Source organism: Histomonas meleagridis (assembly GCF_020186115.1).
Source record: "Histomonas meleagridis strain 2922-C6/04-10x chromosome Unknown contig_26, whole genome shotgun sequence".
Lineage (NCBI taxonomy): Eukaryota > Parabasalia > Tritrichomonadida > Dientamoebidae > Histomonas > Histomonas meleagridis.
Genome location: NW_027150837.1, coordinates 2,904 through 14,930, shown reverse-complemented (window position 1 = coordinate 14,930; position 12,027 = coordinate 2,904). Strand labels below are relative to the sequence as shown.

Genomic DNA, 12,027 nt, shown 5'->3' with positions numbered 1-12,027 from the left:
TGAATAAAGAATATATGGCGTAACAAGCGTTATGAATAAGATTAGATCAAAGATGTTAACTGTAATTATTATTGGCATCTAATAATTAAAAGTTTCCGAAATTTTAACGGACTTTGCCCCCCCCCCCATTTTCATCCATGCTGAAATGGGGAAGAAAATGTTGTTACTAGTTTTCCCTCATTCGGAATAACTATTACATTTAAGTAGTACCAATCAAATGTATAATAAAAATTATAATAACCAACCATGGGTATATTAAAAATCATTGAGTAGAAAATAGAATATTGAATGGAATTATGTGATGAATTAGTTCCTAATTGGTTTTGTAAATTAACATTCGTAAATCGCTTTTTTTGATTTTGTTTTGTAAATGATTTGTCAGTTTGTGTTACTTTATCAATTTTTGTATAATGCTTATCTTTTAATAATTTCATAATTTCTGTGTTTCCTTCTTTTAACGAAAGCATAAATGCTGTATTAAATGAATAAGAAAAATTCCAAATTTTCTTTTGGGATATCATACTAACAAAATAAATATTAAGCAAATCACGAAAACATTTTTTATGTTAATATCAGTATCGTTTTGTTTAAGAAGTAATTTTACTATTTCACTGTGGCCTTTTTTAGTTGCTTTCATGAATGCTGTTTCAAGACAACTTAATAAATTCCGAATTACGTAATAAGATCCAAAATATAATTAAGAATCTAAAAATGAAAAAATCAAATATCTTTAATATTAACATTAATATTGTTTTGCTTAAGAAGTATTCTAACGATTTCAATTCGACAATTTTCGGATGCTTCAATAAGTACAGTTTGAAATAATCAAGATAAATTCCAAATATTTTTATAAAATATAAAATAATTAATATAAATTCTAACTTAAATGTATGAATATCCCGAATATTAACATCAATATCTTCTTTTGCAAGAAGTAATTTAACAATCTCTATATTACACTTTTTAGATGCACACATAAGTGCTGTTTGAAACAATATGAATATTTTCCAAAATTAAAATTGAAACTAAAAATTTTTATAGTAAAATTTCAATAAATTAAATAAACATTTTTAGTATTAACATTAATTTTCTTATCTGCAAGAAGTGTTTTACAAATCTCGATAGCGTTATTTCCAGCTGCAATAATGAGTGCTGTATAAAATAAATCTTATAAATTCCAAATGAAATTTTGAAAAATAATGTTAATAATATAAACATTATTAAATATAAACAAATAGTTTTTGCATTAATATCGATATCTTCACAGGTTAAAAGCAGTTTTACAATTTCATGATTTTTATTACTAGATGCATTTGTAAGAGCAGTCCAAAATAATTTAAATAAACTCCAAATATATTAATGAAATATTATTTTATTGATTTAAACATTGAATATTATATTTATACATCTTTTGCATTAACATCAATTTCCTTTTGTTCTAGAAGATATTTAACTAAATCAATATTTTCTGAATAAGATGAAGCAATTAAAATATCTTTTGGAATTTGGTTTTCTTCAATAATTTGTTTAACAAGAAAGAAATTACCAATTGTTGCTGCTTCAATGATTATAGATTCATTAATTTTCATTCCTTCATTAATTAAAAAAGATAATATTTTATAATTATGATATAAAACACAATTTTTTCCTAAATCACTTAAATCTTTAATTTTTATAATTTCATTTTCATAAAGATAATGAAAAATTTCATTTCGATGAAACATTATTGCTGTTTCATATGCATATTCAAATGTTGAATGATTTTGTTCACAAATATGAATTATTTCTAAGTTTCCACTTGCAACTGCATATTTCCCTGTGTTCCTTAAGTTAGAACCATTTAACATTAAGTATTTAAAACATTTTATTGCCTCAAAAAATGCTGCATAATCAATTAATGTAACATCGTTTTTGTTAATGAATGAGCATTTTTCGTAAAGAGATGGTTCGATTGTTTGATTGAAATTAAAATTTGTTTGTGATGAAATTTGTTGTAACTTACTTACATCATCTTGTTGAATTGCTTTTGCTATATCTTCTGGATTAACACCATTTTGTATTAACATTTTATGTAGTTTCCAATTATCTTTTGAAAGTTTTTCAAAGTTTTGTAAAAATTGTTTTGCAAAATTATCAGTGGACTTTATAGCATTAAAACATGAATTTAATTCTTCTTTTGTCTTAAAATGTGCAAAATATAAAGATTTATTATGTTCAATAAATTTAACATCAACAAATTTTTGTTCAATTAAATTTTGGATCAAAAAATTGGATTCTTGTGAATGATTATTTGGAATAATATAATTAAGGAAAAAGTCAAATATTTTATTAATTCCATTGATTTCCTTTTCTTCAATTTCTTTCAAATAATTAAAATATATGTTATGACCCTTTCTATTACAAGAAAAAGCAGAATAAATCAATTGACAAATTAAAAAATTAAATGAAAATTGATAATCAGGATAATACAAATCAATTGTTGATTTAACCATTTCATTAATATTATTTGAATCCAATTCGAAAATGATCTGTTCCATATCCTGTAAAAACTTAAGTTGCTTCATTATACCAACTGCTCACCACATTGAAAATTGAATTAAAAACGATCAAAATTATGTAAAATTTCGTGTTTAGACGACTGAGATTGTACCCCTCCTGCGACCAGTACGGCGGGCGGCGACGAGACCAACCTTTTGACCTGGACGAGCATTACGTGAAACTGTTGATGGCTTACCGATGTGTTGATGTGAACCACCACCATATGGGTGATCGACTGGGTTCATAGCTGTACCACGGACAACTGGCCATGCCTTCCTCTTTGCGGCGTACTTGTGGGCAACTGTACCGGCCTTAAGGAGTGGCTTTTCGAGACGACCACCACCAGATACAACACCAAGGCATGCGCGGCAGTTGCTGGAAACAACGACCTTACGGCCAGATGGAAGTTGGACACGTGTGTAGCCATCATCATTGTGTGTGATGACACGGCATGAATCGCCTGAGCAACGGCCATAACGACCGCCATCTCCTGGATGATGTTCAACATTGCAAACTTCAGCACCTTCTGGGATTTGGCCAAGTGGGAGGATGTTACCAACATGAAGGGAGGCTGTGGAACCAACTTGGATTAATTGACCTGTGTGGATACCTTCTGGAGCGATAACAAGATGCCTTTCAAGACCTGCTTTACCAGACTTTTGGAAAACAAGTTGGGCAAGTGGTGCGCCTCTTCCTGGATCGTGGATGATGTCTTTGACGACGCCAACAATTTGTGCGGATCTTTGGGCAGCAGTTAATGGCATGAACTTGGCAGCACCCTTCCTGTGGTGTGTGTGTGCACGGAAAACGTTACCATTACCTTTACGCTGAGCACGAATGATGTGTCCCATCTGAGTCAAGGCTTGACCAAAACCGTCAAAATCAAACAAACCGCCAAAGAAAGGAAAAAATTTTTTTTTTCATTGATTAAGATGTTAATATCAATCATTGTCCTAATAAATTCGCATACTTTTTTTGCCAATTGGAATTTTTAAAAAAATTAATTAATTATTTCCAAATTTTGCATTTCAAATGAAATCATTTTCCAAACTTATAGAGATTTAGAAAAGGATTTGGAGAAGAACAACAGCAAAATGAATTTTCCATTTGTAGCTTTTATTCATTGAGAAATTAGTGGCTACGAGCAGCAGCAACAGCCTTTTCACCAGCCTCTGTAAGGTTGCTAGCGGGGATGATTGGGAGACCTGATTCCTTAAGGATCTTCTTACCAAGGTCAACGTTTGTGCCTTCGAGTCTAACAACGAGTGGGATCTTAAGTCCGACCTTCTTCACGGCTGCGATGACGCCCTTAGCGATCATATCGCACTTAACAATACCGCCGAAGATGTTAACAAGAATTGCCTTAACCTTTGGGTTTGAGCTGATGATAAGGAATCCTTCAGTGACGGCCTTCTCAGAAGCGGCGCCACCAAGGTCGAGGAAGTTGGCTGGATCGCCACCGGATAATTTGATGACATCCATTGTAGCCATTGCGAGACCTGCGCCATTAACAAGACATGCGATATCACCATCAAGTTGGACGTAGTTAAGGCCATACTTCTCGGCACGAAGTTCCATTGGGTTAACTTGTTTAAGGTCGCGGTAACTGAAGATTTGTTTCTGACGATAATGAGCAGCATCATCGAAGTTGAATTTGGAATCGACTGTGATGATACGGCCATCAACTGTTTCGGCAAGTGGGTTAACTTCGACTTGTGTGGCATCTGATCCGACAAATAATTTCCAAAGCTTTTGCATTTCTTGAACACCGCTTTCGAATGCAGCACCTTCAAGGCCAAGCTTCTTGGCAAGGCGCTTGGCGACATCTTCTGTGATACCATCAACACCATCAAGAACTTCCTTGAAGATTGCATTTGGTTGATTCTTGGCAACTTCTTCGATTTCGACACCACCTTGTGTTGAGGCAATGACTACTGGTGCTTGTGAAGCACGGTCAAGGAGAATTGCGAAGTATAATTCACGCTTGATTTCAACTGGGTCTGAAAGCATAACACACTTGCAAAGTGCGCCTTCTTTTGTTGTTTGCTTTGTACGGAGATGTCTACCAATCATTTTAGCAGCAACTTGTTTAGCTTCTTCGGCTGATTTGACGAAATGAACACCTGATTTGAAACCATCTTCAACCCATGTGCCTTTTCCACGGCCACCAGCATAAACTTGAGCCTTAACAACGACTGCTGGAAGGCCAATCTTCTTGAAGGCTTCTGCGGCTTCATCTGGTGTGAAAGCAACTTGATTAATACCGGCGGAAACATTGAATTTGGCGCAAATTTCCTTGGATTGATATTCGAGGATATTGAACTTGCGTGAAAAGCTTGTTGAAAGCATTTAAAGTGAAGTGGCCAATGCTTCAGAAACTGTTTTGAATTTTTTGAATCGCTGTAACCAAACATAAAAGTGACATAAATTTGTCATCGTCGTAAACTTCTCAAAAGCATATTAAATGGGACAAGGGTCATCGGCAAATCTCGAAAATTTATTACATCCAAAACCTTTAAAGAAATATAAGTACTTTGACAGAAGATGTACGTATAGATCAGAAGCTCTAGAAATTTCACCAGAGGAAATGAACCGAATCGAATCTATCAAACCTGAAGCTGTATCACCAGTAACAATTCAGGCTCCTGAAGGAAAAGTGAAAGTTATCATTGACACAGATATTGGTACTGATCTTGATGATGCATTAGCTTTACTTTATTCTTTACGTACTGAAAAACTTGATATATTAGGACTCACTACAATGTATGGCCCTGCAAAAGTACGTGCCGTTTATGCTCAAAGAATGTTATCTGCGCATATTAAATGTCGACCAGATTATAAACCATTTCCGGTCATTGCTGGAGCAGAAACACAAATTGGAACTCATCGTGATATCTTTATAGATTATAAAGAAGGAGTTGGTCTTCTTAAAAAAGAAGAAATTGAAGAACTTGGAGATCCTCAAAAATGGGGCAAAGGTAATCAATATGAAGCTGCTGATTTTATTGCCAAAACTATTAAAGAAAATCCAAATGAAGTTACAATTGCTTCTATTGGAATACCGACAAATATTGCTTTAGCAATTTTGAAGTATCCCGAAATTGTTCCACTTATCAAAGAAATAGTTTTCATGGGCTGTGGGCATCCAGTAGTTGCTGGCAAAGCAATAATATCCAAATATAAATCATCAAAAAATGAATGGGACGATAAAACGCCGATAGAGTTCCCGTGGGGCACCCCAAGTCTTCAAGCATCGATTCAAGAATATATCGAAAGTGGACACATAATTCATTTTACACCTAATCATAATTTTTCTGGTGATTCCATGGCCACGTCCATCATTTTTTCACATCCTGAACTCAAAGTTCGAATTGTGTCATCATTTATCACACATAAATGTTGGCTAAAAGGAAAAGCCATTGATTATCTAAAAGAAGTAGCGCAAAATTTAACACCAGAAGAACGTAATGATCCAACAAAACCACAGAGTGTTGTTGCGATTAATCTCGATGAATGGTTTAAGTTTAGGAATGGTAATGGAGGCGGACAATGTCCACATGATCCGCTCACGCTGCATGAAGTTGCATATCAGGGAACTGATTCGCACGTTGTGTATTTGCCCGGCACAATGATAATACACGAATGGGCGGCATTTGGTACTTTCGTGCCTCATAAAGATGGAAAACATTTGATCGGAGTGGCGATGAATGGAACTGAAGAATTCTTAGAACATTTGACCGACGTTTTGACACAAGAGAAATAACTTATTTACTAAAAAAAAAAATATATAATTTTTATTCTTTTGTTAAATATTAATTTCTTACGTGTGGAGATGAAGTTATGTAACAAATTCGATGTGAAATTTATTTATTATATTAATAAACGTAACGATGATGTCAGCAGCTGAAAATAATAACTTGACATGTATAAAGAAAATGGTAATCATTTGGAGAATTTTTATGTTTTATATTAAAAATAAGTGTAAACATATGTTATTTTTGTCTCTCATTAGATGCTAACAAAAAAATTAGTAAAGATTATTTGTGTAAAAACATATTTATTTAATGATATTATCAATACTGGTGAACAAATCATTGTTTTAGAAAATGTTGCAAATATTTGGTTCTTATATTTATTTAGCAATTCTAATTATTGTGTTTTCCAATGAATTAAAATTATATCCTAATCATTTACTGCATTGAGTTTTTTTCAACAATTCTCTAAATAAAAATAGAGTCGGCTCCAAGCATTTCATTTCTCCAAAATTAGTAATTCTATATTTTTATTCTAAAATGACTGTAATCTTTCATATCATACATAATATATATCATTTTAATGAAAGTTTTTAATGATATTTATCAATGAATTCCAACAATAATATTCTTAAAAATCGACTAAAGATATTTAATACACCAATTACTTCGGTTTATTCAAATACAATTGTGTCAGTATTTTTCCAAAATTTATTTTAATCAAAAAAGCATTCATCAAAAAACGAAGTTATTCCAATTGATTATATTTTTTGTTGATACAAAACAATCATATGAATAATAGATAAAAACATTCATAATAGCTGATTTCAATGATTTATCAAATGATTATATGAATGTTACTGAACCTGTTATAATTATTAATGTTAGAGAGCTTGAAAACAATGCGTTCAGCAATTGGCCTTTCTAAATATCTGTAATAATTGGAGAATCAGTGAATACAATAAATAATGGTGCATTTGCATCATGTAAAAAAATTAAAATATGTACAATTTCCAGAAAAAACATTGAGTGGAATTACAGATGGTGCATTTTATGAATGTATTGCATTAATTAATAATGTGATAGCATTGGTGCTAATGCATTTTCCAAATGTACAGGAATTGAAACAATAACTTTAAATGTAGGCGTACAAAAGTATTGGTTCTGATGCATTAAGAGGATGTTCAAACCTTATGAATATTTATATACCAATTCCTGCTATTTCAATTGGAAATGCATTTTTAGAATGTACGAATCTTCAATTTATTAATGCTTCAAATGAAAATATTGAATATTAGAATTATGAAAATGATGGCGTTTTATATGATAAAGGAATTACACAAATTATTAGTTATCCGAATATGAAAAGTAAAACATTTACAATTCCTAAATCAGTCACCCCTATTATGAATTATGCTTTTGCAAGTTGTATTAATTTAGAAAAAATTTTTATTGATGAAAATGTTCATTAATTGTGCATTTCTTAATTGTACATCAGTTGAATGTATTTATTTTAAATAATAATTTGGAGAAATTTCACCAGAAATAAAAAATGATGCATTTGTTAATTTAAATACCACATTAGTTATGACATTAGAAACATATCAAAATGAAACATTTGGAAATATGAATGTTACTAAGGGAACAACACTTGACGAATGTCTTCCGCCAACACGCACATTCACTAATTCAAATACATTTTATTTTTAACTTTGGCTTAATTTTATTTGTTAATATAAAATATCTAATCATAATATACATCATTTAAATCAAAGAAAAGTTTTACCTTTATTTTCATTTTGAAGACATATATTGTCTTTTACCAATAATTTTTAATATGAAATAATTTATGAAAGAAAACATTTGTCTTAAGTCTTAGAATAATAATTTTAGTTTTTTGTTTTATTCTATGGATTCATGAATAAGTTTCATTATTGTTTTCATCCGAAAAAAATGATTGCTATGATGTTTTGCTATCTAATAATACCCACATTTGGAATCTTTGATAATAGTACAAAAACACTTATAATAAATAGCACGGAAGATTATAACAATGCATGGAATTATCAAAATGAAACATTATTTTTGATTATTGCTGATAATATTACTTCAATACCACCTGGTATATTTAGTGGATGGAAATATCTGTTATCTGTTAAAATTGGAAATGCAGTATCTCAAATTGGCAATAAAACATTTCATGATTGCAAAAATTTAACAAATGTTACATTTGGCCAAAATGTTAATACGGTTCGCTATGGCGCATTTAATAGCTGCAGTAGATTATCAAAAATTATTTTGAATGAAAAATTGATTAAAATTGCTCATCATGCATTTGCTGATTGTTCATCACTTGAAAGTATTAAATTACCAAATTCGGTAACTACCATTGAAGAATTAGCATTCTTTAATTGTAAAAATTTGTCTGAAATAATTTTTGGAGAAAAGCTAACAGAAATTACCAAATTTACGTTTTTTGGATGTGGATTTAAAAACATTTCATTGCCGAATTCAATTTCTACAATTAGAGAACATGCATTTTCTTATTGTGAGAAATTATCAGAAGTTGCTTTAGGAAATAACATTACTACAATCGAGTCTGCTGCATTTTATGATTGCAATGCTCTTAAACAAATCCAAATTCCAAATTCACTAACTGTTATCAATGAAAAAGTTTTTGGCCAATGTTCTAATTTATCAGTTGTTATTATAGGTGAAAATGTGACTTCAATTAGGAATCTTGCATTTTATGATTGCAAATCTCTAACATGTCTTTATTATTATGGCCTTTCCCAACCTATTGTAAGCAATAATGCATTTGATAAGGCGCCTCTCACATATGTAATGACATTAGAATCATATAATTCAACAAAATTTGGTAAATTTAATGTATCAAAAGGAACAACAATCGAAAAATGTGGTCCATGGCCAACACATCCATTTACACAATCAAACACATTTACACAAACAAATTCATTTACACAATCAAAATCATTTGCACCAACGAAAACATTTACTATTCAAAATACATCCTCTGTATCATCTGCAAATTCTAATATATATTCTAATTCAATCACGAATTCTAATTTATATTCTAATTCAATCACGAATTCAAATATTACATCAAATTCATTTCCATCAAGATCTAGCTCAAAAACTATAGTACTTGGTTTTGGTGTCAGTATTTTTTCTTTGCTAATGTTGTTTTTGTTTTAAATTATGAGTCAAACCTCGAAACATTAATAATACTTGTGAAAATAATATTTGAAATTACTGTTTATGTGATTGTTAAGTTTAATTATTAATTAACAAATAACTTAATAATGCCTAAAATATTTGAGATTTTTTTTCATTAAAATTGTATTCGATTTTATTATTTATGACTGTTTAAAGGTTTTTATTGCAGTATGATGTAAAAACACGAAATGCCATTTTAGTATACCATATATTAAATGTAGATTTTTACTTTTTGATAACATCAAAATATGTAAATGGCGGGTATTTTACTCTGATCATTTTTAAAGATGGCTAGGACAAAACAAACAGCTCGTAAATCTACTGGTGGTAAGACTCCACGTAAATCACTCGGTGCTAAGGCAGCTCGTAAATCAACACCAGTTGTTGATTCACAAGGTGCAAAGAAGCAACATCGTTTCAGACCAGGTACAGTTGCTCTTCGTGAAATTCGTAAATACCAAAAGAGCACAGATCTTTTAATCCGTAAGCTTCCATTCCAACGTCTTGTTCGTGAAATTGCATCAGGATTCCGTGGTGATCTTCGTTTCCAATCATCAGCTATTGCAGCACTTCAAGAAGCTTCTGAAGCTTATCTTGTTGGTCTCTTTGAAGATACAAACCTTTGCGCAATTCATGCAAACCGTGTTACGATTATGGAACGTGATGTTCAACTTGCACAAAGAATTCGTGGTGAGCGTAACTAAGCATGATTAAATATGTATATTTATATATATATATATATATATATAGGCTGCTGTGAAAAAACTGTAGAGCTACGACAAAGTTTAAATAAATCATAAATTTTTATATAGTATTTTAGTAAATAGAAATTTTAACATATTTTCAGTCCCAAAAATATGAAACATATAAAAAATGAAAAGAAAATCGAGAAAAAAGAAATTTCCATGTTAACGTCCTCCTGAGTGAAAAATAGGAATTTCGCGAAAATCACAAATTTAGATGTAAAAAAAAATTCATAAAATATTTTAAATTATAATAAGATTTAAACTCATAACAAGTAAGGACAGTCCTTTCTAAATTGAAGAAACATTTGCTCAACAGTTTCAGTAATTAACAGCTGTATTGGAAATTTGCGAGATTGTGGGCTCTATTGATTTTTAACCAAAAATGAAAGAAGATTTTAAAGGAAATTGGCCACATTTTTATTACCGTTTCGATAGGGCTTTTTGAATGAACGTTGAATTTATTCTGATCGTTTTGCACAAATTTTTATTTAAAATATCTATCGTTCATTGTATGTTCTGTGTTTACTTTTTTCACAACACCCTCAGCGCTTCCAGTTACCAAAGTTAAATGTTGTATTACCAAAGCCGAATCCAGTTTGCTTTTGTTCCTCTTTCTTTTCCTTTGTTGAGTTTCCAAACAGATCTGATTCCTCATTCATAGTTTCCATTTTCTTCTTTTCTTGAGCCACAAATTGTTTATATTTGATCTCTATGAGCTGTGCGCAAGTTTCTTCAGTTGTTTTTTCATATTGCCTAAACATTCTCGGATCGATCTTTAATCGTGACGCAAGTTCGTCCTGCGTGGAAGCAAGCTTTTGTTGGAGCATTTCTACGCGCGCTGAGCACCTGAGCATAGCCTTATGTTGTTCCATGAGGAAACTGTAGTCTGGTGTTGATTGGTCGAATTGATTATCATTTGCACGCATGTAACTGCTATAAGTGGAAAGTAACTGCGACACGTTCTCGGCCTCTTTCTCGATGTTTGTAACAAATGATTTGATGAAAGGACTTGGTAATGTCCTGAGATGAGACGCTTCATCAAAATGTCGTTTGGCGTCAACAAGGCTTTTCTTGCTCTCTGCGTAAAGCGATTTAACACTGTCGATTCGATGCGCTAATAATGTAAGATTGTTCTCAATGACCTTATGCGTATTCTTCTCGAGAGCTTCAAATTTTGTTTGAATTTCCTCGAGATCTTCATGCATCTTCCAGTTAAATCGAATCGCATTCTTTCCAATGTCTGATGGAACTGTGGTTTGTGGTGAACCTTCTGTTTTTGCCTTGAGAATGTCTTTGACCTTTTTCATTGACACATAAACTGATACAAACTTGTCTAAGATTTTAGAAGGCAAATTGGTTACAAGCATTTGTTCTGTCATTTCAAATTCATCTTCGGGCTCAGGTTGATTTTGTTGTTGGCCAAACATGTTGTGTACGGAAATTCTCAAAAATCATTCAATTTCTGAGTAAACTATTCAAAAAGTGGATAATGAAAGATAAATGATCGTCACCAAAGCGATAGAAAAGTGACTGGTAAAATTTTAGGATTTGTCGACCTGTACGGAAATTCAGAGTGGTTCCGACCAATTATTCTCACACAGACATCGAAGTAAAGTTAAAAATTTTGCTTAATGTTCATTCTTGTTATCCCCTTTTTTTGACTCTGAAGAGCTTTATTGTAAATATTTCATTAATTTATTAGAATCACTGCCAAAGCCGCTGCTTAGGTCTTTAAGTTTTTTATCTTATTTCTT

The 12,027-nt window shown here is 31.5% G+C and overlaps 5 protein-coding genes across 5 annotated transcripts; 2 read left to right on the top strand and 3 right to left on the bottom strand.

The window, feature by feature from the left end:
- Positions 1 to 2,630: 2,630 nt before the first annotated feature.
- Positions 2,631 to 3,389, bottom strand: GO595_004235 (60S ribosomal protein L8; the record flags this gene model as incomplete). Its single annotated transcript, XM_067917344.1, has 1 exon — positions 2,631 to 3,389. One exon carries the CDS (start codon positions 3,387 to 3,389, stop codon positions 2,631 to 2,633), a length of 759 nt encoding a protein of 252 aa, XP_067775359.1.
- Positions 3,390 to 3,669: 280 nt separating this feature from the next.
- On the bottom strand, positions 3,670 to 4,887 carry GO595_004234 (succinate-CoA ligase; the record flags this gene model as incomplete). The annotated part of the gene is made up of 1 exon (XM_067917343.1): positions 3,670 to 4,887. The coding sequence occupies one exon, from the start codon at positions 4,885 to 4,887 to the stop codon at positions 3,670 to 3,672; it is 1,218 nt and encodes a 405-aa protein (XP_067775358.1).
- A 115-nt stretch (positions 4,888 to 5,002) lies between these two features.
- On the top strand, positions 5,003 to 6,301 carry GO595_004233 (nucleoside hydrolase; the record flags this gene model as incomplete). Its single annotated transcript, XM_067917342.1, has 1 exon — positions 5,003 to 6,301. The coding sequence occupies one exon, from the start codon at positions 5,003 to 5,005 to the stop codon at positions 6,299 to 6,301; it is 1,299 nt and encodes a 432-aa protein (XP_067775357.1).
- Positions 6,302 to 9,814: 3,513 nt separating this feature from the next.
- On the top strand, positions 9,815 to 10,231 carry GO595_004232 (histone H3.2; the record flags this gene model as incomplete). The annotated part of the gene is made up of 1 exon (XM_067917341.1): positions 9,815 to 10,231. One exon carries the CDS (start codon positions 9,815 to 9,817, stop codon positions 10,229 to 10,231), a length of 417 nt encoding a protein of 138 aa, XP_067775356.1.
- A 584-nt stretch (positions 10,232 to 10,815) lies between these two features.
- Positions 10,816 to 11,700, bottom strand: GO595_004231 (uncharacterized protein; the record flags this gene model as incomplete). Its single annotated transcript, XM_067917340.1, has 1 exon — positions 10,816 to 11,700. The coding sequence occupies one exon, from the start codon at positions 11,698 to 11,700 to the stop codon at positions 10,816 to 10,818; it is 885 nt and encodes a 294-aa protein (XP_067775355.1).
- Positions 11,701 to 12,027: the final 327 nt, after the last annotated feature.